At 34.8% G+C, this 24,838-nt stretch overlaps 1 protein-coding gene across 1 annotated transcript in view; it reads right to left on the bottom strand.

Moving 5' to 3' along the window:
• LRP1B (LDL receptor related protein 1B) overlaps positions 1-24,838 on the bottom strand; it is a 1,432,692-nt gene that overhangs the window by 134,883 nt on the left and 1,272,971 nt on the right. The window contains exons 69-75 of the mRNA XM_073806959.1: positions 23,012-23,141; positions 21,238-21,344; positions 20,767-20,899; positions 8,972-9,094; positions 3,161-3,286; positions 2,321-2,458; positions 697-831 (exon numbers count right to left, since the gene is read on the bottom strand). Coding sequence (XP_073663060.1) covers positions 697-831; positions 2,321-2,458; positions 3,161-3,286; positions 8,972-9,094; positions 20,767-20,899; positions 21,238-21,344; positions 23,012-23,141 — 892 coding nt within the window. The remainder of the gene's footprint in view (positions 1-696; positions 832-2,320; positions 2,459-3,160; positions 3,287-8,971; positions 9,095-20,766; positions 20,900-21,237; positions 21,345-23,011; positions 23,142-24,838) is intronic.

Raw genomic sequence — 24,838 nt, 5'->3', positions numbered from 1 at the left:
ACTTGGATAATTTAGGTTTGGCTCTAACCACAATAATATCAATATTAATGGAGAAACTGGCAGAAAGTGCATATAGGTCTTTATTTCATGGCTCTGTAGTTAAAGACCTGGTGTAAATTATATTTACATATAACTTACTATGAGATTCTGGCTCCCTTCCATGCTCAGTTTTTAAATGATCACAAGGAAGCTGACAGAGATTTATTTAAATCCTGTCTTTGAATTTTAGGAGACACTCTTGATAATATAAAGCACTGTTTAAGACGTGGTGTTAGGACAAAAGCCCACAATTCTCTAAAAGTGAATTACCTATCGCAGTATTGCAAATGCCACAACTCAAGAGAAGTGTGGGATCATAAACATGTTCTTTCGCGAAGGCCTCTAATTCTTCAACAGTTTCTGAACCAGCAATTTCGTTATTTGCATTTCAAAACACAATTTTAACAATACAATAGAAATTCCTGCAGGTCTGAATCTACTATACGAAAGGCTTTGTAAGCCTCAGCAACAGTTAGCTTAGCAGTGCAAACAGTCTCTTGACCCCAGGGACTTTTACTCTCATAAGTAAAATGGTATCCCGTAGATATGCACCATTCTGATGAAAATCAGTCCCCTGTCATCTCACAATTTAGCAGCTTTGGGAGTCTTTTCTAACCTAAAGATTTAAGAGCAAGCTGTTGAGGAAATGTACTATACCTTCACACTGTCTGTTTTTCATGTTTCTCTGAAATCCAGGCTTACAGCGACAGAAAACAGATGTTTTTATTTGATTACAATATGCATCATCTCCACATGGATTCACATTATCTTCACAGGTATATTCAGCGGAAGCTAGGATTTAAAAATATGATCAAAACTGATATAATTCTAATTCCTGAGTGGGAGTTTACTATTTTTCTTAATTAAAAATTACATTTATTATTCCATAGATAACTCTTTTTGAATTTATAAGGTTATGGTCTTCTCCCCATATAAGCCCTCATTTCTTATAAAGGTATAGAAGCAGATAAAAACCAAAATCAATTACATTAGGGATAGTTTAGACCAAGCTGCCAACAGCTGATATTTACAGCTGTGATTGAGCTATACTACTTTCCAAAAGGAATTCGAGAATCAATGGCTCTAATGACAGTCTATCTTTACCATGATACAATGTACAAGAGTCACATTCTTCTCTAAGAACCAAAACATTCCCTAGAAGCTACCTAGAGATGTAGGCATCTCTTGCTAACTTAAACTTAGTATTCAGGAACTCAGTCAAGGGTACTACCATGTTACTCAAGCAAGAGGTTAAATTATCAGTTCCTAAACACATACAGGGAGTAGCATCTGAGTTTGTAATATGCTCCAATGGACATGGACTGCAATACAAGTTAGGACAGACTATGTGTTATTTGTAGTTTCCAGCATGGTAATTGCAACTTCATTGCTTTATCTCCAATTCAGGAAAATATTTTAGAGTGCAAATAAAAGAGAGGCACATTATTATAGGGGTAACATTGAATTAGCTCTATTTTACTTAAATCTAATTACATGAGAAATATGAAAACCTTAATTATCAGAAATATAATGTTAATTCCCACTGATTCTTGACTATTTTGTAATTAATTAAAATACACCAGTGGAATTATATACACCACGATTGAGATATACATGGCCATATCCTGGTGGATACTGCTTCAACATCCAGTGAGGAACAACTTATGTATAAATGAGAACAAAATAAAAGACTCAAGAATTGGAACTATTTTGTGAGTTTTACAAGCAATATGAATTTAAGGTCATAAGTTTAATTAGTTTTCCCAATATGGAAAAATCAGATATCAAACATTAAACACAAAATTATTCACAATCAAGGTCTCATAACTTAAGTATCATAGCACTCTAACTGAATAAAATAATGACGTCGTCTTTGAGAATGACTCAGCAATGGATTAAGATTTTAAAACGTTAAACAAATTATTAAGACCTTTACCATCATTCAAATGAATATCACTGTAAAATTCAGAAACTATTAAATTTATATTTTATAAATAAAATATTAAGGAATATAGATTTCTTTGCTGATATCAAGGTCTGTATTTGGATAAAGTTTCAGCTTTAACAAATATACTCATTGTAAAATCAACCTTTCCTACCTCATACTTTAAATTAATTAAAATGATATTCTAAGGTTACTTTGGCAAAGGCCTAAAGACAAGTATTACTTAAGCACATTTGGAAGAGCAATCTTTTCTCACCACAGTAAAGAAAATTTTAGTCATGTTGAAGCAGAAATTGAACTTGTGTGTTGCTGCATTTTAACAGGAAACAAACTCACTTATTCTGCAGGCTTGTTCATCTGAACCATCTCCACAGTCATCAAGCTGATCGCACTGGAGGTCCATAGGGATACATTTTTTATTACTGCAAGCAAACTCATCTTTTTTACAAGGTCTTGCTTTATATGTAAGCTTACCTATAGAGTTATTTAAAAAATGATCAGCACTTCACAGAATCAAAACAAATTTACTGAGTCTATAACAGGTTCAAGATTTTGCTAAACACTATGAAAAACATAGATCCATAATCCTTTATTTGAAGCTCTTGGGGCTAAATGAAAAAAACATTCTGAAATTTTTGATTCTTAGAAAAATAACACTGTATTTACCCTATAATAAATAACACTATATTTCCACAGGAAAATTTCTGAATATTCACCCTAAGTGAGATTTTTTTTAAAAAAGTAATATAAACTACCTCAGACCAGTTCAAGTCAGGGTCTGTCACCAAATGGTTTTGCTGCATATTTTAGTAAAGCTTTTGGTTTTTTGAGTTTTAATTTCTGAATTGTGAAAAAGGGACTGTGTACGCATACATATAATCTATATAAACACTTTTCCCCCAAGAAGTTGTTTAACAGAATATTTTAAACCACTATATTGTTTCTCTCATGCAGTACTTTCTAGAATAAAGTACCTATAACCAATGGAGATTTACAGACCTGGAGGGAGCGGATAAAGTTGCACAGCTCTACTATGCAAATCAAATGTTAGTGGATTATCTTCATACCCTGTATGAAGAATATTGAAAATATATTTTTTTTAATTTTTAAGCCCTAACATCATTATATTATCTGTAGCTGTCACTGAATCAATTATTTCACATTAAAAAGATTTACCACTACAGGGATCTTCATCTGAGTTGTCCCCACAGTCATCAACCCCATTGCACATTTGCTCAGGCTGCAGGCATATTCTGTTATTTCTGCATCTGTGTGGTCTTGTGGGTGGGCAAAGAAATTTTTCTGAAAAAAAAAGAAAAAACAAAGCAGCTCCTTTGGGTACACTGACTTATGAAGAACCATCCTTCTTTTGTCTTCCTTTTATTTTCTTCCTTTTCAAATCCATAATCTAGCTTTTCTGAATATCTTTTGTTGTGGGAAGTGCTTACATGTAGATACTAGAAAAATGTGTGATAATAGAAGGTATGATCCTAGTTATTTATATTAACAATAGAAAAGAGTGCATAGCTGAAATGTTGAATGAAGTAAGAAAAAAAGCCAAACGTCATGGTTTTATTTCCAAATGCTTTATCTTAGCTGACTTCCCTTAGTGTACCAAATTAATTTATGCCTATGGTTTATACAACATGGCAGGACATAGCTATCTGAAAGAGCAATTTCACACAGAATAGAGCTTGAGCAAGCATATGTTATGGATCCAAAATTGAAAATAGGTCATTCAGCAAAAAAAAAAAAAAAAAAAAAAATCCCAACAACACTATAACTGTGTTTCTTACTCCCTGTCTCCATAAACAAATGGGCCGATATGTATTTAAGGCAAATAAGGTGATCTTACTTATTCATTTTTAATGTGTGTGTGTGTGTGTGTGTGTGTGTGTGAGATTTAAATAAACAATTAAAGCCAGGGAATTTTACACTTGTCCTTTCCATCACTATCGAATCTGAAGACTTCTACCCCTAAAGTAGGAAACATCTCTAATGTCTTCCCAATCTCATATGTGGAATACTGCACGGTTCTATCATTGGTCCCCTGATGTTCTCACTCTTGAATTCTCTGCTTAGATATTCTCATTCACTCTCATGGATTTACTTCACATTATATTCTGAAGACTTTCAATTTGCTATCTAATCCTAGCATCTCATAGTTAATTATAGGACGTTCCCTTGGGAATTTAAAATTCAACAAGTTCAAAGCTCAATTCTTCATCATCTTCCCTTGACCTCCTTCTCCTCAAACAAGCTCTGTCTTATTTCCATAGTTCAGTTTGTGGCACATAATAGCCACAAGTTTGGGATTATTCTAAATGCATCCTCTCACTATGCTTCAACTCTTATTAGTCAACAAGTGCAGTTGGTATTGTCCCAAATTTGCCTTCTTATCTCCATGCATACCAGTTACAACTCCAACAGCTCAGCTATTTATTATTTCTTACAGAGATGACTGTCGTAGAATCCTTAATGTCTCAGTTTCATTGCCCAACCTAAAATCTTCCCAAAGCCACCAGAACAGCAATCTGATCATTTCTTCCATAGCTATTCATCACTTCCAGAATAAAATTTAAGATACTTTACATGGCATAATAGACTTATCATTATCTTGTCCATGCCACTCCTACAGACTCATCCCTTGTCACTCTTTATTAGCTCCTTAAATATGCCATATTCCTTCTTGCCACCTTCCTTGTTTTAATTAAAATCTGTTTTTCACTCTAAGCAGAGTTCCTCCTCTTCAGGTTTTTTAGGAATGTCTCTTAAATTGCTCAAACCTCATGTTATCTCATATTTGAAGACATAATAATTTCCTACTATGGCTTCCAGAACTTTGCTACTATATATTCATATTCTATTTTTTAAAATAAACTAAAAACAAAAACTGTTATTTTGAGGACCAGGCATTTGGTTGTATTTTTTTCTTATCTCTATTTTCTCATAAACCTTATAAACATCACCCCCTCCCCAATTCACTGAAGACTGTAGCACCATCCCTCACAGCTATTTCTCTCCATCTAAATTATTCCAGCATCCTAGGTGACATCAACATCCATATGAGCAAACTAGCCAATAACTGCACCACTTAACTTCCTGATTTTCTCATACCCAATGTCCTTTTACTCTAATCCACCTAGGCCACCCATTCTTCTAGAAAGCTGTGGACATGGGTGGATTTCAACAAAATTATCTTCTTAATTCAGCCAATGACAGTTCCTGCTGCCCGCAGATAAGAAACACTGACACAGCCGGATTTGCTATTTCCTCCAACTGCTTCATTTACAAAGCCACTAATTTTAAAAGTCTGAACAAAAATTCTGACAACAATCTCCAGTTAGCCAACTTTTTAATTCAACCAGTCTCATTAAAGATGCTTTTTCAGTCTTACCTGAAACTTTAGCCCATTGATACGTCTAACTCTTCCTTATTTACCATTGCCTTTTTCTCTTTACTTCCATTTCTGTTGACATTAGATTCCACATTCCATTTTTAATTTACTTATTTGATATTTATTGATAACCTTTATATGTTGGACATTCTTCTAAGTACTTTTAGAAAATCACTTGTGTCCAAATAATCTGGATTCTCTGGCCCTTTTGCTTTTTTCATCTTAATTATCAGAATCCCAAACTTAGATGAATGAAACCATCTGCTATCCCAGTGTCTGCATCTGGGAAGCCCAGGAATGTTGCAGATGACCATACTGCAAGACCAACTGATATCACAAATATGAATATTTATCAATGCCAGGTAGGCCCTGAACACTACTTGGAAATCATTCATTTATATCTATATATTTATATCTATCTATATCTAATGTCACTCTTACTCTTTGCAGTAATGATTCAAATCTGCATTCCTTTTGAATCTCCCTACCACACCAACCTTTCACATTCTATATATGAACACGCTTCCTTACTATACATAAAAAAGTGGAAATTAAAAGATTAAAAAAATGTTATTATATCATGAAATACGTGTACATCCACCTGCATCTGCATATAGTCTATCAACTCATTTCAAGGGGTCACTACCCTTATCTAAAACTGATTTTTTCACTTGATCTGAAGCTTAATTTCCCCTGCTTCTTCAGGAACTATCCTACCTTTCTTGAAACATTTTATTACCTTCATATTTCTCTTGTTATACTTCCTTTTTCTTTTTGCTTATCCTTTTGTTATCACTCACCTGAGTCTCTTCTGGCTGTTCATATTTATCTAGATGTTGGTGGCCCTCAATATTCTATCCTAATCCCCCCCCTTTATGTTTTACTCCCTTCTAGCCTAAATCTTACAAATTCCATAGTATTTACTACTACATTTTATGCTGACTCTCAAATTTATATTTCTAGACCAGCTCTTTAAGCTCTAGAACCAAATATCTAGCACCTACTTGAAATCAGTACTTGAAGGTCTCCTCAGATGCATCTCAAGCAGACTTCTAATCTTTACTTGCAAAACTGTTCCTTTTCCTGTGTTCCCCATCTATTCAAATGTGCAAGCGAAAACAGCCTACAAATTATACTGGGCAACTTCCTGTCTCTTGCCTCCTATAACTACTCCATTATTTAATCCAATTCATTTTGCTTTTTAAATCACATTCAAACTGTGTATACTTTGCCATCATGGTCTGTCATTATCTTAATCCAAGCTACCCGCATAGCTTGCCTTGAGCTCTGCAACTGCCTTAACTATTCTTGCCTATTTCTATCCAGTATTTGTGAAATATAAATATGGCTATGTGCCTCCTCTATTTTAAATTCTATAGTACTTTTAATTGCTTTCAGGCTAAATCTAAAAATCCCTACCTAGACTCACAAGTTTCCATGTATCTCTCCTGTCTCTTCAGTTTCATCCATTATCTATCTTGCTCTGTATTCTCCAAGCACACATGTCTTTCAGCTTCTCTAGTAAACTATGCTTCGCTCTACCTCAGGGCCTTTCTACATCTTGTTTCCTTTGCCTAAAATGTTGTGTCATCCACTCTCACTCCATCCCTTTCACCTACCTGGCAGCTATAAATTTCTCAGACTCAAACTCAAATGTTACTTCTTATAATCCAAGATTGAGTAAAATCCTTCTGTTGTATATTTTTATAACTTATTATACGTTTTCTTCATTGCATGTATCATAGTTTATAACTATATATTTTTGTGATCATTAATATCCCTCTTCCACTAGACTCTCAGCTCTGTGAAGTCTGGGTCCATATCTGTTTCTCTCATCATTATATCACCACAAATAATCACAGTCTCTAGCTTAACAAATATTTATTAAATGAATGAATGATACTTTTCCCCACACTGTTCTCTATGCCTATGGTGACTTTTAGCATAGATCTTTCAGAACTGTAGCTTTCTGAATTCCCCTTCAGGCAGAGTTCATCTTATCCCTCTCTGCCTTGTCTTTACTTAATTCTACTATTGCTTAAAATATAATTTATGGAAATTATTATTTTCCAACCAGAATAAGATCTCCTTGTCAAAGAGAACCATGTTCTGTTCAGGTTTTTTTTAATCCCAATTACTTAGCACGGTCTCCAGAACATCATAGCTTGACTCAGTGTTGATACTGATGACTGAGGGGAATGCAAAAATATTCACAGAATTAAGCTGGATGTATTTTACAAGTTTTCCAGCAGCTATGCAGCATGTCCCTGAGAATCACTTCCTGGCCCCTGAAGTGGTTCTGGGGAGGGGGGTGACTCTGGAGCCCCACGTGGTTAATTAGTTTCCAAACATTTCCTATTACACTCAATAGTTTTGTGTTGAAGTGGAATAGAGAATAGAAGAAAAAAACATAGTTTATAAAAATAGTAGGTTTTGGCTTGATACTGGTAAACTCATATTTTTTCAACTATTATGATTCAGAAACAATACTATCTCTGGTCATTCTCTAGAGTTCACTTTGTAAGATTATGTAGAAGAACTGAAATTGAAATTTAGTTATATCACTTATCAGTTGTACCTACAGAGATCAATTCTCTAACTACTGTCTTTTTCAAATTTTAAAACATGTTTAAAATAAAGCTGCCTCCTTGTTTCAGATTTTTTTCTGTAACATCTGTAGTCAATATCATCATCTATCAAAATAATTAGTTTAATTTGATATACCAAATAGAACACAGAATTTAAGAACATACACTCATGCTATGCTTTCTTTAATTCACCTGATGTGCTATTTAGTTATACCCAAAGTAGTAGTATTTTTCTTTAAATTAAAAGTTAAATTACCTTTTTTGCTGAGATTAGCAGAAGAATGAGATGAAGAAAAAAAGTGTTTACCAAATACAGGAAATCATTTAATTTGGTGATCTAAAGGTGCACATTTATATTTATAGTTCGTGGTTGCATAATCACACTTGTGACTAATGTCAGAAGTAACTTGAATTTGAAGAAGAAATAAATTTTGTTAAGATTTTCAGATTTAAATGTTAAATAACTCCTAATTGCGGTTCTCCACCTAACATTTGTAAGATATATAGATATAGATAGATAGATAGATAGATAATGTCTGTATATCTCTATGTATATTTATTTCTCTTCTCTGAATAACCACAGTCTCAGTAGTGGGTGACTTGTGGAAGTACATGATTTGATTATGCACATTTTTTTCCATGCTAATCTGTCAAAAAAATTATTTTAGCCTAAAACACCAATTAATAAAGCCAAAGTCCTTATATGAACCTTACTCAATACAAAAGGTCAACTACTCTAAATCCTCCTAGACAGACCATAATCTATCTTTTGAATACTGCTGACATGTGCAAGTTCAGATTTAGGAGGGCTCTCTATAAAGTCATAAACTTTGAGCAGGGTTATCTCTTATTACCTGACCAAAAGCTGTATCTGTGGCTATACTTTATCTACCTAACCCCAGACAGTAAAATTTGTGGTTCACCTCACCACTTCATCGATTCACGCTGGCGCACTACATCAGGAGATGAGAGTACAATCTAGAGCCACGTGAAATGCCATACCACACATGTCAGGGGCTTCATCAGAGTTGTCTCCACAGTCATCTTCTCCATCACACACCCAGAAATGTAGTTTGCAGAGGGAATTATTGCAAAGGAACTCATCCGCTCTACATATATTTCCTCCTTTATTTTAAAACAAAAAAGAGACAGAGGGATATAGCATAATTAATTCCAGTCAGCAAAACACATATTCCTCTAATTCTCAGCTCAGTATCTAGTGTCTCATTTCATTATTTTTTTTCCTGTATATTACTAGGAACATATAACGTCCGAACTTTTTTTTAAAAGGTATTCGTTTTTAACTTTTCAAAACAATCTGATATCACACTCATGTCTATCATATTTTCTTTAAAAAATATTGATCATAAGATGATAGAATCAAGTTTTCTCAAATATAAATTCCCTTCCATTTCATGTCATTTCTATGTTAATGAGTGTAAAGAAACTTAGATTTTAAATAGTATTAATTTTCTTTACTAAAAATTATGCTGTTCTGAAAAGAAAAGACACTTTAAAAATTATTAGATAATTCAGTTCTATCTGGAAACTGACAGACCGATCCATTAAAAACAGAATGACCAGGAAAAAATTTTTGCAGTCATAGAGAAACAGTTAATTTTATAACAGAAATATAAATTGGTGATGTGAGGAAATATTATTTATTCTTATAAAAATTGTGCAATAAGTACTCTTTCTGTGCATATATTTTAAATGTTTGCATTCTTTCTCTCTTTACAGTTAAATAGAAAGCATTAATCAACAAAACAAAACAAACAAAAGCCCAGATGGCTTCACAGGCGAATTCTATCAAACATTTAGAGAAGAGCTAACACCTATCCTTCTCAAGCTCTTCCAAAATACAGCAGAGGGAGGAACACTCCCAAACTCATTCTACGAGGCCACCATCATCCTCATACCAAAACCACACAAGGATGTCACAAAGAAAGAAAACTACAGGCCAATATCACTGACGAACATAGATGCAAAAATCCTCAACAAAATACTAGCAAACAGAATCCAACAGCACATTAAAAAGATCATACATCATGATCAAGTGAGGTTTATTCCAGGAATGCAAGGATTTTTCAATATACGCAAGTCAATCAACATAATACAGCATATTAACAAACTGAAGGAGAAAAACCATATGATCATCTCAATAGATGCAGAGAAAGCTTTTGACAAAACTCAACACCCATTTATGATAAAAACCCTGCAGAAAGTAGGAATATAGGGAACTTTCCTCAACATAATAAAGGCCATATATGACAAACCCACAGCAACATCTTCCTCAATGGTGAAAGACTGAAATCATTTCCACTAAGATCAGGAACAAGACAAGGTTGACCATTCTCACCACTCTTATTCAACATAGTTTTGGAAGTTTTAGCCACAGCAAATAGAGAAGAAAAGGAAATAAAAGGAATCCAAATCGGAAAAGAAGAAGTAAAGCTGTCACTGTTTGCAGATGACATGATACTATACATAGAGAATCCTAAAGATTCTACCAGAAAACTATTAGAGCTAATCAATGAATTTGGTAAAGTAGCAGGATACAAAATTAATGCACAGAAATCTCTGGCATTCCTATACACTAATGATGAAAAATCTGAAAGTGAAATCAAGAAAACACTCCCATTTACCACTGCAACAAAAAGAATAAAATAACCTAGGAATAAACCTACCTAAGGAGACAAAAGACCTGTATGCAGAAAATTATAAGACACTGATGAAAGAAATTAAAGATGATACAAATAGATGGAGAGATTACCATGTTCTTGGATTGGAAGAATCAACATTGTGAAAATGACTCTACTACCAAAAGCAATCTACAGATTCAATGCAGTCCCTATCAAACTACCACTGGCATTTTTCACAGAACTAGAACAAAAAATTTCACAATTTGTATGGAAACGCAAAAGACCCCGAATAGCCAAAGCAATCTTGAGAAGGAAAATCAGAGCTGGAGGAATCAGGCTCCCGGACTTCAGACTATACTACAAAGCTACAGTAATCAAAACAATATGGTACTGGCACAAAAACAGAAAGATAGATCAATGGAACAGGATAGAAAGCCCAGAGATAAACCCATGCACATATGGTCACCTTATCTTTGATAAAAGAGGTAGGAATGTACAGTGGAGAAAGGACAGCCTCTTCAATAAATGGTGCTGGTAAAACTGGACAGGTAAATGTAAAAGTATGAGATTAGAACACTCCCTGACACCATACACAAAAATAAGCTCAAAATGGATTACAGACCTAAATGTAAGGCCAGAAACTATCAAACTCTTAGAGGAAAATATAGGCGGAACACTCTATGACATAAATCACAGCAAGATCCTTTTTGACCCACCTGCTACAGAAATGGAAATAAAAACAAAAATAAACAAATGGGACCTAATGAAACTTAAAAATTTTGCGCAGCAAAGGAAACCATAAAGAAGACCAAAAGACAACTCTCAGAATGGGAGAAAATATTTGCAAATGAAGCAACTGACAAAGGATTAATCTCCAAAATTTACAAGCAGCTCATGCAGCTCAATAACAAAAAAACAAACAACCCAATCCAAAAATGGGCAGAAGACCTAAATAGACATTTCTCCAAAGAATATATACATATTGGCAACAAACACATGAAAGAATGATCAACATAATTAATCATTAGAGAAATGCACATCAAAACTACAATGAGATATCATCTCACACCAGTCGGAATGGCCATCATCAAAAAGTCTAGAAACAATAAATGCTGGAGAGGGTGTGGAGAAAAGGGAACACTCTTGTACTGCTGGTGGGAATGTGAATTGGTACAGTCACTATGGAGAACAGTATGGAGGTTCCTTAAAAAACTAAAAATAGAATGACCATATGACCCAGCAATCCCACTACTGGGCATATACCCTGAGAAAACCATAATTCAAAAAGAGTCATGTACCAAAATGTTCACTGCAGCTCTTTTTACAATAGCCCGGAGATGGAAACAACCTAAGTGTCCATCATCGGATGAATGGATAAAGAAGATGTGGCATAGATATACAATGGAATATTACTCAGCCATAAAAGGAAACGAAATTGAGTTATTTGTAGTGAGGTGGATGGACCTAGAGTCGGTCATACAGAGTGAAATAAGTCAGAAAGGGAAAGACAAATACCGTATGATAACACATATATATGGAATCTAAGAAAAAAAAATGTCATGAAGAACCTAGGGGTAAGACAGGAATAAAGACACAGACGTACTAGAGAATGGACTTGAGGATATGTGGAGGGGGAAGGGTAACCCTTGACAAAGTGAGAGAGTGGTATGGACATATATATACTACCAAACGTAAAATAGATAGCTAGTGGGAAGCAGCCACATAGCACAGGGAGATCAGCTCGGTGCTTTGAGACCACCTAGATAGGTGGGATAGGGAGGGTGGGAGGGAGGGAGCTGTAAGAGGGAAGAGATATGTGAACATATGTATATGTATAACTGATTCACTTTGTTATATAGCAGAAACTAACAAACCATTGTAAAGCAATTATTCTCCAATAAAGATGTAAAAAAAGAAAATCTAGAAACAATAAATGCTGGAGAGGGTGTGGAGAAAAGGAAACCCTCTTGCACTGTTGGTGGGAATGTAAATTGATACAGCTACTATGGAGAACAGTATGGAGGTTCCTTAAAAAACTACAAATAGAACTACCATATGACCCAGCAATCCCAGTACTGGGCATATACCCTGAGAAAACCATAATTCAAAAAGAGTCCTGTACCAAAATGTTCATTGCAGTTCTATTTACAATAGCCAGGACATGGAAGCAACCTAAGTTTCCATCAACAGATAAATGGATAAAGAAGATGTGGCACATATATATAATGGAATATTACTCAGCCATAAAAAGAAATGAAATTGAGTTATTTGTAGTGAGGTGGATGGACCTAGAGTCTGTCATACAGAGTGATGTAAGTCAGAAAGAGAAAAACAAATACTGTATGCTAACACATATATATGGAATCTGAGGGAAAAAAAGAAAGAAAAAAAAAGGTCATGAAGAACCTAGGGGTAAGACAGGAATAAAGACACAGACCTGCTAGAGCATGGACTTGAGGACATGGGGAGGGGGAAGGGTAAGCTGTGACAAAGTGAGAGAGTGGCATGGACATATAAACACTACCAAACGTAAAACAGATAGCTAGTGGGAAGCAGCCGCATAGCACAGGGAGATCAGCTCGGTGGTTTGTGATTACCTAGAGGGGTGGGATAGGGAGGGTGGGAGGGAGGGAGACGCAAGAGGGAAGAGATATGGGAACATATGTATATGTATAACTGATTCACTTTGTTATAAAGCAGAAGCTAACACACCATTGTAAAGCAATTATACTCCAATAAAGATGTTAAAAAAAAAAAAAGAATACAGGGAAGATATACAGATTGCCAACAAACACATGAAAGGATGCTCAACATCACTAATCCTTAGAAAAATGAAAATCAAAATTATAATGAGGTATCACTTCACACCGGTCAGAATGACCATCATCAAAAAATCTACAAACAACAAATGCTGGAGAGGGTGTGGAGAAAAGGGAACCCTCTTGCACTCTTGGTGGGAATGTAAATTGATACAGCCACTATGGAGAACAGTATGGAAGTTCCTTAAAAAAATGAAAATAGAACTACCATACGATCCAGCAATCCCACTACTGGGCATATACCCTGAGAAAACCATAATTCAAAAAGAGTCATGTACCACAATGTTCACTGCAGCACTATTTACAATAGCCAGGACATGGAAACAACCTAAGTGTCCATCTACAGATGAATGGATAAAGAAGATGTGGCACATATATACAATGGAATATTACTCAGCCATAAAAAGAAATGAAATTGAGTTATTTGTAGTGAGGTGGGTGGACCTAGAGTCTGTCATACAGAGTGAAGTAAGTCAGAGAGAGAAAAATAAATACCATATGCTAACACATATATATGGAATCAAAGGAAAAAAAAACCAAAAAGTTTCTGAAGAACCTAAGCGCAGGACAAGAATAAAGACACAGACGTAGAGAATGGACTTGAGGACACGGGGAGGGGGAAGGGTAAGCTGGGACGAAGTGAGAGAGTGGCATGGTCATATATACTACCAAATGTAAAACAGACAGCTAGTGGGAAGCAGCCCCATAGCATAGGGCGATCAGCTCGGTGCTGTGACCACCTAGAGGGGTGGGATAGGAAGGGTGGGAGGGACACACAAGAGGGAAGGGATATGGGGATATATGTATACATATAGCTGATTCACTTTGTTATACAGCAGAAACTAAGACAACATTGTAAAGCAATTATACTCCAATAAAGATGTTAAAAAAAAAAGAATACAGGGACGTTCTAACTTAAAATTAAATACATCCACCACAGGCAAAGGACCCAAAGTATGAATAAACTTTAGTTGTATGTCTAGATATGTAGCAATATATAGCAGAAACAGCAATGGTTAGGGAGATAGGAACTTGCTTTGTCTTGCTTTGGAAAAGTGTATTAATTTCTATGGGGCTCAACATCTTCATATGCTACAAAAGAGGTATGGTTAAGATTTATAAGTTCATATTTGTAAGGAGTACATGGGGAAACCACACAAAGAAACTTGATGGGAATTTAAAATTAAGATTAATAAGACTGCTCTCAGAGAATTATATTAATTTAAATTTCATATATAAGTAGTATCATTTCTATATTGGTGAGATTTGATGATTGAAGGTATTAACATATTAAAAATGGATATGTTTATTAAAACAGGGAGCTGGGGAATGACAGGGCTCATCCTTGCAAGCCTAGAAAATTCCAAGAAAGAAGCATTGTTCATTTTATGTATGTACTTTGGAGAGAATAATGAGTCTAGGCTTGTGAGAGTCAATAAGCTCTTCTTGTTCTGAGTTTTGACTTGCACACTAATCTCTAGTAATTCACTTCCAGTAGCAAAGATTTAACTTAGGAAATCACAGAATCAGATTTGGGTTTTAGAATGACAACACTAGCTACAGTGAGGAAAACTTAGAAATGAAGATAGGGAGTAGTAAAGCCAAGATGGGAGGAAAAAGACCAATTTGAAGAGGGCTTGCAGCAGTCCAGAAAACAACTGATGGAAACCTGATTTAGAGTAGCTACATTTGAGAGCTCTTCAGGAGGTAGAATCCTCAGGATCTGATGGCTAACTAGATGAGGGTGGTAAAGGAGAGTGCGTAGTGAAACACAGTACTACTCAATTTTTGGTTTGTTGGGGTCATTCAGTGAATGTTGGTGTCATTCAATAAATAAAAGATCGCATTAGAAGGATCAGGTTTAGTGGAAATAATGACAATTCATTTAGGTTACTGGTAAGACAATCATGTGGTGATATTTAGCAGGCTAGTGGATAAATGTGTCTGAAATATGGGATAGGTTTCTGAAGTGTAAATGTAGAGGTGGGAATGATCAGAATACAGTTATTATTTGAAATTTAGAAGAGAACACAGAGAAACTCAGCGTTTAAAGTTTGAATAGATAAAGAGGAATCTAGCAGAGACTGAGAAGAAGTAGCCAGAGTGGTTGGAGAAATACCTGAAAACTTTTCTAACAGGAAGTTAATAGTTAGCACATTTAAATCATGCTAAGAGAGTAGCTTTAGAGAAAGTGGTGGTGGGTTTAGTGAAATGTTTGTAGTTCGTTATTATAGATGAAGAATTTGTACTCCAGAACTTTACCCTTAAAGGGGAGGAAGAAAAGAGGAAGTTAAGGAATTCAGTAGACAAGGTAATGTTGAGGATACAAAAGACAGAAACGGTAATTCAGATAATGAGTTCCTTGAGAATCAAGAAAGTGTGAAGGATTTGAGATCTAAAGCAAAATAAAAGGATTATCCTTAGGCTGGAAGACAAGTCTTCCATTTCAAGAGAAAGGAAGGAGGAAATGCTAGGCACAGCTATATGTAGCTTAGTTAATTTTGTGTCTAGATGTTGAAAAAAGCTCATGATTTTTACTATTGCTGTGAGGTGGAATGTGAGAAAACAAATCAACTTTTTAAAAACCAGATATGGTTAATGGTAGAGAGAGATCATTAAAAACATATAGGTAGATTGCTTAGAATCTTGAGTGGTAGTTGAAGCTGAGGCCAGGAATTTATAGTGATACCATTCAGAACGGGTCTAAGTTTTCCTGCAAAAATGCTTAACGGAACTGGTGCAGCTTAAATTGACACCCCTGAGCACTAACAAACTAAGACACAGAAAAAGACAGGTCCTTGGTGAGTGCAGCAAGGTGAATGTCACCATGTGAGACTTCTGACAGTACAATATCTGGCATTGGGACACCCTTTTCTTTCAAACATCTGCAATGTTCAACTCTAAAAATGCCCTGATTTTTAAAATAATCTCAATTATCAAAATCAATGCAAGAAAATACATTACCATTTAGGAACTCTGAAAACAAAAAGATATAACATGAACAGCCTTTAGTATTAAAGATATGAATATTGGTTTGAGGTGAGCTTTGGCTTAATTCAATATCAAAATCCATAGAATATGAAATAGAGTTGTATTCTTTCAGAATAAAGATTCTAATGACTAAATCTCATCGCATGTTCCATTCTAAAATGGACTAAATTCAAACAGAATTTGTGAACTCTTGACATCCTCTGATTATTTAAAAAAAAACTATTTGTAGCACATCAGTCTTGTTAAAAGGAAAAAAAATGAGTTCCCAAAGGTATTGCATTACATAACATTATCATTTTCCCCATAAGAGTGTGGGACATGGGACTTGCCTGGCAGCCCAGTGGTTAAGACTCCAGGCTTCCACTGCAGGGGACACAGGTTCGATCCCTGATGGAGGAACCAAGATCCTGCATGCCACAAAGTGTGGCCAAAAATAAATAAATAAAACAAAAAAAGTGTTGGATATGCCACTATTTTTATTAAGAAGAAGAGAAATATAAATGAAATCATAATTGTAGCAGAAAGGCAAAGGTTTTATGATAACCTACGAAAGGTTTCCTATTGTACTAGGAAGAATTTGCATTGCAAACAATGCATTGGGGGGGTGGGGGGTTTCCAAGACATCTTAACTTAACAAGTTTATTTTGAAATGGCATGAAGCACACATAAACAATTAAAAACAGGTATGATATAAAGAGATTAGCTGGTTTAAAATCCCAGTTTCCTAGTCATGTTCTTGATCAGCTCAATGGGAGGTTATTAGAAAAATAGATAAGTATATATTAACAACAACCTATGTCTAAATATAACTTAGCTCTTGGCAGTTTCATAGAAATTTGGACAAGTGAAACATCACAGAAAATAATCATCTAGAGTTCTCATCTTTATTTGAGTTGAGATAAGCTTAAATATATAATATTTTATAATTTCTATAATAATATACACATTTGAGCTGATAATTACTAAAAAGAATATCTTTTCCAACAAAATTGCTGTAAAGAATAAAGTTTGAAAGCTCAGGCCAAAACAAACACCAAGTTTCCTTAAGGCAACACGGTTTACCTTTCAAAATGTGACTGCTGGGCTTCCCTCATAGCACAGTGGTTAAGAATCCGCCTACCAATGCAGAGGACATGGGTTCGAGCCCTGGTCCGGGAAGATGCCACATTCCGTGGAGCAACTAAGCCCGTGTGCCACAATTACTGAGCCCATGCGCCACGACTCGTGAAGCCCTTGCGCCTAGCGCCTGTGCTCCGCAATAAGAGAAGCCACCACGATGAGAAGCCCACACACTGCAACGAAGAGTAGCCCCCGCTCGCCGCATGAAAGCCCTCATGCAGCAACGAAGACCCAATGCAACAAAAAATAAATAAATAAATTTATTAAAAAAAAAAGTGAATGCTGCTTTTAATTCCATAGTATTTGGGATTTCAGTCCTTTTAAAGTAAACCAGTAAAACTGATTCACATTGAAAATGTTCCATGTTTATCCTACAGCTCTCTTATCTTCCAGCCCCCAGCACTTAGCCCCTGTTAGCTCATGTGTCCAGATTTGAGATGAATGGAAGTAACATTTAATAGAAGAGCTATTTATTCTGGCATTTTATCTCCTCAGTGCCTTGAAGTGCTTTTTCCCAATACCTAAACAACTTCCTGGAAGCAAATCAAATACTAGAAATCTGAACTTGGTCATGCCTTATGGTACATCCATACAGGATCAAACACTTTAACCAACAAGGTATTCCATTGGAATTTAATTACCTAGCAGCAAAGGAACCCAAGAAATGTTAGAAGCAGAAATAGGGAGGGTAGGGGAGCTTTGACATATTTCTAAATGGTTGAATTAAAAGCTCTCAACTCTCTTTTTATTCAGTAAGCTTAAACATTTAATAGTCATTTTAAATCTGAAAGTTATCTCAGATTTCAAAAACTATAATGTTCAGTTTTTTACTTTAATGTTTGATTTTTTAACCTGGAATCCTTTGTTCAAACACATTTTTTTATGAAATCCAATATTAAACAAGTAGCTAAATCCTAAAAGGATTGCCCACCACCACCCACCCTCCCAGGCACACACTCACTTTCCAGGTGTTTCTACAGCTGTTGGAGACATTTCACTGTGGCTGAACTTGATAGTATGAAAACATGAGCACAGAAATGTCCGTGGAGATAAGACAAGAAACTGGACTGCTTGATTCTCATCTCAGTAAATTCTCTGTGCTGTTACATAGTTCAAATCCCATCACCCCTTCCTTTTTAAATATTAGAAAACTCCTCAAAAGCATTGGAAAACTCCTCAACATGCATAATATTAAAACCAAGTTCTACAGCATGACTCCTCAATTACTTGTGGCTCCTAAACAGATCGTTTCCCTCACCTCTGTGACTTTGAACATAATGATCCCACTGCCTGAAATGTACTTCCATATTTTGCTTGCATACCTAATTTTTCACATCAAGAAACTCATATTCCAACAGGGAAGCTTAGTCAAATAATACAGAAGTGATTATATTAGAAGGAAGAACATGACAATAGGAATGCAATCAAATGGTTCCTAGGGAAACTAAAAAAAGACTGCAATTTGGTTGAAGACACAGTAGTAACTGAGATGGACTTAAAAGAATAGATATAATTTTTACTGGCAAAGGTATTGAGATGGCAAAATAGTAGAATAATCAAGAAAGATGTTGAAAAGCATGGAGGATATTGCTTGAATATTATCTTCCAGTTTGGCTAGAATTTAGGGTACATAAAGAGGATTAGTAGAGTTATAAGACTGGAAAGGTGAAATGGGATCATTCTCTTATAACCCTGACTGCCAGGTTGTGATATTTGTATCTAACCAGGAAGAGCTTTAAGTAAAGATTGACAAAACCAGAGTTACATTTAAATAAGATGAACATGGCAGCAGTGAATAGGATGTACTGGTGACCAGTTGGGTCACTAATAGCCCAGATAGGAAGCCACAAGGAAAAGAACAAGACTGGTGACAGTGACTTAAGCTGAGGGGATAGAGCTTATTAATTAGAAAATGGTAAATGACGAGTAGCTTAATTGTGGTCCCAAAGTCTTTGACTATAAGATTGTATATGAGTTGTTGGTACCAGAATGCCCACAAAGTTTGCTTTCTTTACAGTAACCAATTACAGAAAGAGAGTGTGAGAACTTAAGCGAAAGTAGAAACGGCTATTACGGAAGTTTAATCTTTTACAGTTTTTTATAAGGTACTGCAGATTCCAAATGAGAAACAGGATTTCTTCTGCTGATATAACAATACTTTATCAGGTTTGGAATAGAAATATAGGACATCATAAAGTTTTGATCTAATATTAAAGAAAGTAGAAGGTATTTTTCCTTGAGCAACTAGATATTGACAGAAGTAAATACTTTAGGCCCATTTAAACTGTGTAAACCCTGAATGTTCAAATGCCTTGCAACATATGTCAATATCTAATATCATCTCTGTTGATGATGTTCCAAATATTCTAAAATGCAAAGTTGATTGAGAGACTTTTATAAGTAGGTAAAAATAACTTTTGTATTTAAACAATATATATAAATATATATATAATATATATTGATAAGATATATATTTCATAATATATCTTATGAAAATAATAAGAATGCTGCAATTTGTGATCATTTTAAGATTCACCCTATAATTTCTTTGCTTTCCACTCATTAACTCTAAAGTAGCCATAATTGCTATTTTTAATGTGGTGACTTAAACTAAAAAGTTATCTGTCAGGATTTTCCCATAGCTGGAAAAAAATGATGCTATAAAACAGAAAGTTTCTTTCAGACTGACAAATAATGTAGGTCATTTTCTCAACTATATGGCAAGAAAGAAATTTGGGGCACACCTATAACCTATATATGATCTAGCATATCAGTAGGTGTGGTATAGTATACCATATGCTGTTTCTAGTCATTCAGAAACCAGGCAAGCAATGTGGAAGAGAAACGTGCCCAGAAAATACTTTGGTAGGAATGGCTATAGTGGCTATGTTCCCTGGATTCTTCTCACATCCCCATCCCTGACCCAACAACTAGTCCAAAGACATGCTCATGATAGGCACCCAAAAAACACTTGCATTTTGGTTGTCTTTGTTATATGAAGACGAATTTATACTCTTGTCTGAAAATGAGCCAGATTTTGCTTATTTAGAATAGGCTATTATGTAATGAAACTAGAAAAGGAGAATCATTTAATGATCTTATCCTCTGCCTCTAGCACACTATGTAAATATTCTGCGTAGCATCTTAACTGTCATTCTTGCCATTCTCTTACTTGCAGGCGCGCGTGCGCACACACACACACACGCACACATACAAAGTACCTTACCTCTGTCACAGTTGTCTTCATCACTGCCATCCACACAGTCACGAATTCCATCACAAAGCCATCTAATTGGAATACAGTGGGCTTTATTTCTGCATCGAAACTGATCTTCCTTACACTCAGTCACACAGTCCATCTGTTCAAATACAAAAGGCCACTGCAGTTTTCATTAATGATAATGCTATCGTCACAAGCAAGATGAACATGCAGCTGACAATACTGGAGATTGATTATACTGTGGGCTTTCTTTTATTTTTATTTAATGAATATCACCTCTGCAAATGACAATAGGGTTTAGTCTATGGACAGCATGAAGATTCAGGTATTTGCTGAAATTACTGTATTCAATGTTCTTGTCTTGACATTTTAGACAGTGCTAAGAATCAAGATTCTGTCTCTTTGTTTTTTACTATATTTGCTTTCTCAAACCTAATTCATGTAATTCATAGATTTTAACCAAAAAATAGATTTTACCTCATCTGAACCATCAGCACAATCATATTCTCCGTTACACTTCAAAGATGCTGAAATACATCCTCCACTGGCACATATATATTCACTTGATGAGCAAGCAGGAGAAGCTGAATATAAAGTTGAAATTTAGATTTAGTGAACAGAATGAATGGTTGATAGATAAAAGCATATATAAGCATATAAAAATTATACATAGTAATGAAAACAGTTTAGATTATTTGAGCTATATTCAACATCTGATATTAAATATTGACTTAAGATGTGCTTTACAATATTATTGCATTGTACTAAATATACCTCATGATGTAATAGCCTGTTCAATAAGTATTCAACTCATTAGACTAAAGAAAGAAAGGGAAAGAAAAAAACCCTCTATAACCTCCATCTTCCTGATTTGTGAAGTTAAATGTATTTTTTTACAATTTTCAATTAATTTATTTAAAAGACAAAAGCCTCAAATTATTTTTAAAACTGTAATAGGATTTAGTGACCTTTGGGAATGTTAATTCATAATGTGCACTGTATAAAGCTAAAAGTGGAAATCTTGGCATGGTCTCATAGACCCCATGATATCTATTTGGCTGTTTTGATATAAATGTCATATTTACATAAGTTTTAAGAAGTTTTTTTTTTTTTGGTTTGGGGTTTTAAATATGAATATATGTATGATTAGCAGAGTCTGTAGAATTCGAAGTATTTCTTTATGATATGGAAAAATTTTTTTAAAAGTGGATAAGTAAGTTACTACCAATACCCAATTTAATTAATTGACATAATAATGATGAGGCCTTTCTTTGTCTATGTGCTTGAGTTTGCTAAGTTTGTATTCAAACCTCTGGGGTTCTTGGCCTTATATTAGACTACTAGGTGGCCAAATGTACTTACATAATGACTTTGTGGTCTAAATTACTTAGTCCAGGAATGCTAAAAAGCTTTTCCCTTGGGATTTAATTTCTTTTAATTGGCAGTGTTTGCCTAGGGATCTGTATTAATAAGGAGTCTGGGAATATGTCTGGATTCAGTAAGAAAAAAGATGTGATCAATTAGCAACATGGACCATGGGCATGGTACTGGGACAATGGTAATGTGTGTGCCAGGTATCTGCAATCCTGACCTAGTCTCTCAAAGTAACCATGAAAGTGCTTATAACCATAGACATAGATTACAAACTGATTTTTTTCCCTAGTATTTTTTTCCTGTAGAATATTGTTATTAAAATTCCTAAGTATAAAAGTTAATTTAATGAGTATATTTAAAGTCATGTTTAAGGAACAGAAATGTATAAATTGGGTTTTTCTTCCTATACTCTGGTTTTGCTTCTTAATTTTATTTTTATTTTGGACCATGATACAAATAGAAATAATAGACATCATTTTTCTCAGTTGGTATCACATTGAAACTATTACATTCTGTTTTATAACCTTAATTTCCAGAATTGAAACCTGACTTTTATTATACTTACAGTTTCAACATATTTCATGTTGCTGTCTTGGAAAAACAACTCCAAATGGTGTAGAAAAATATAGAGACCAGAAAACCAAATTTTGGGGAGTAATGCTTGGATCTTGAAATAATAACAATCTTACCCGCCAAAACACTTTCAAAACCTATGAAGGGCACACCAATTAATTTATCTACAGATATTTCAGATTATTTCTTAAAAACAGTAAATATGTGCATTATTTGCCACTGTTTTATGCATATCATTGCTTAAAGTTAAATTCTAACCAAGTTAAAATACTAGTTAAATGAAATATGGCCTCAAGAATTTTACCTGGCTCACAGTTTTTCTCATCTTCTCCATATTTACAGTCTTCATGGCCATCGCATTTCCATTTTGCTGATATACACTGACCATTGGAACACTGGAACTGATCTTTGGAACAACTTGTTTCACAATTTCTCTGTCAAAAACAACACATACATAATTAAAATTAATTTTTTAGACAAATGTCTTCAAATCCAAAAAAGACACATACAAGAAACTCAGATGGTCACATTTAAACTTGTGACTATATAACATTATAATCCTTTTCCACTTTCATTTGTCTCTTAGTCATAATAAAACAGAAATGTAAAAAGAACATAAATCCCATGGCTTTATCAACTAATTAAATTGCTCTGAGTGGCTCATTCTCCAATAGACAGTTATAGGGTAATGTAATTTTAATAAGTGTAAGTGACGATGAAGATTGTAGGGAAATAAAAGGGCTAAAAAATATTTCTAAGCAAGTACAGCTGGTTCCTTGGGAGTGGGGTGGAAGGATGAATGTGAAACAACTAAGAATCCTAAGGCAATTCTGTCTTGCCTTGGCAAAACTTCCCCTAATGTTCTTTCTTTCCTCTTATTCCCATTTTTGTTCCCTCTGTACCTGTTCTTTTACAGTTTGGCTGCTGGTCATATTCTTTTTCCACTCTCCTGACATTTCTTCCTGTAGAACTGTGAAATGAACTGTCACAATTGGTATTTTCTGCTAGCTCACATACAGATTTTATTTGGAAGTCAAATAAGATAGTAGTGATACCTTTGGGGGCCTTTCAGTTCTTTATGTGAGATCAATGAAAGGGATCCACTAGAAATTTACTTTCCTTGAGTCTGATCGCTCTGGTTGAAATGGGAGGCTGCAGTGAAATATCTTGCTGGGATGATGTTTTTCTGCCGTTTAGCAATTTCTACTGTTGCCAAAATCTATCTGTCTGCTCCTTTCACAAAAGGTGCAGCACTCTCACAGCTTGTGAAACTCCCAGTGAATGAAGTATATCAAACTATTACTCCCTGCTTCTTCCCAGTTTCATCCCATGTAAGAAAGAAGAGTTTATTTTCTAAATTCCTATAGTTTTCTCTTTGCTGATGGCAGTTTAGACCACCTGCTATATAACTGATTTTCTTCTTTCCTTCTTTTCTTCTTCCCTTCTTCTCCCAAGTATTGAAAATTTACCATTTACTAGAGTTTCTTAAATAATAATGTAAAGAAAACTAAGATTATTCCCCGCATTTGATAAATTCTAATAGAAGACCAGCACCTAAACCAACAATTGCAATAAAATATACTGTCAAGATAAATGAATATGCTTTAAACATATGAATTCTTAAAGGTTTCACAAAAGGCTTCACAGAAGAAGTTTAAACAGAAATGGAACTAAGAAAAGAATTTTCATGTGTGAGGAGAATTAGAAATGTGCTGTATCTGAGGGGTAAGTTATGTAATGGTGCATGACATTGGAGAAATAGCCCATGCACTGGTCATGAGAAAGTAATTTCATATATTTTGTTCATCACCTTCCTCTTCCATGCCCAGTACTATGCCTGGGACACATTCAATAAGTAAGCATTCAATAAAAACTGCTGAATAAATGGTTGAATGAATGAAGTAGCAAATGTAGAAAATCAGGAATATAAATTAACATTTTATGTAATTCAGGTCCACTAGGATAGGGATCATGTTTGTCTATGAATCAAGTGTCTAATATATGTGTTGATTATAACTGCTCAGTATATATTTATAGAATTAATTAATGTTTATCTCAGCAATAAGGCTAATTCAAGTAAAAGAGTTCAGTAACCAGTAACACTGGTCTATTTGTATTGACAATAACACAG

Source organism: Tursiops truncatus, chromosome 7 (genome assembly GCF_011762595.2).
Source record: "Tursiops truncatus isolate mTurTru1 chromosome 7, mTurTru1.mat.Y, whole genome shotgun sequence".
NCBI classification, from domain to species: Eukaryota; Metazoa; Chordata; class Mammalia; order Artiodactyla; family Delphinidae; genus Tursiops; species Tursiops truncatus.
Note: the sequence above shows the minus strand (reverse complement) of the source record. Positions and strands in the feature narration are given on the sequence as shown.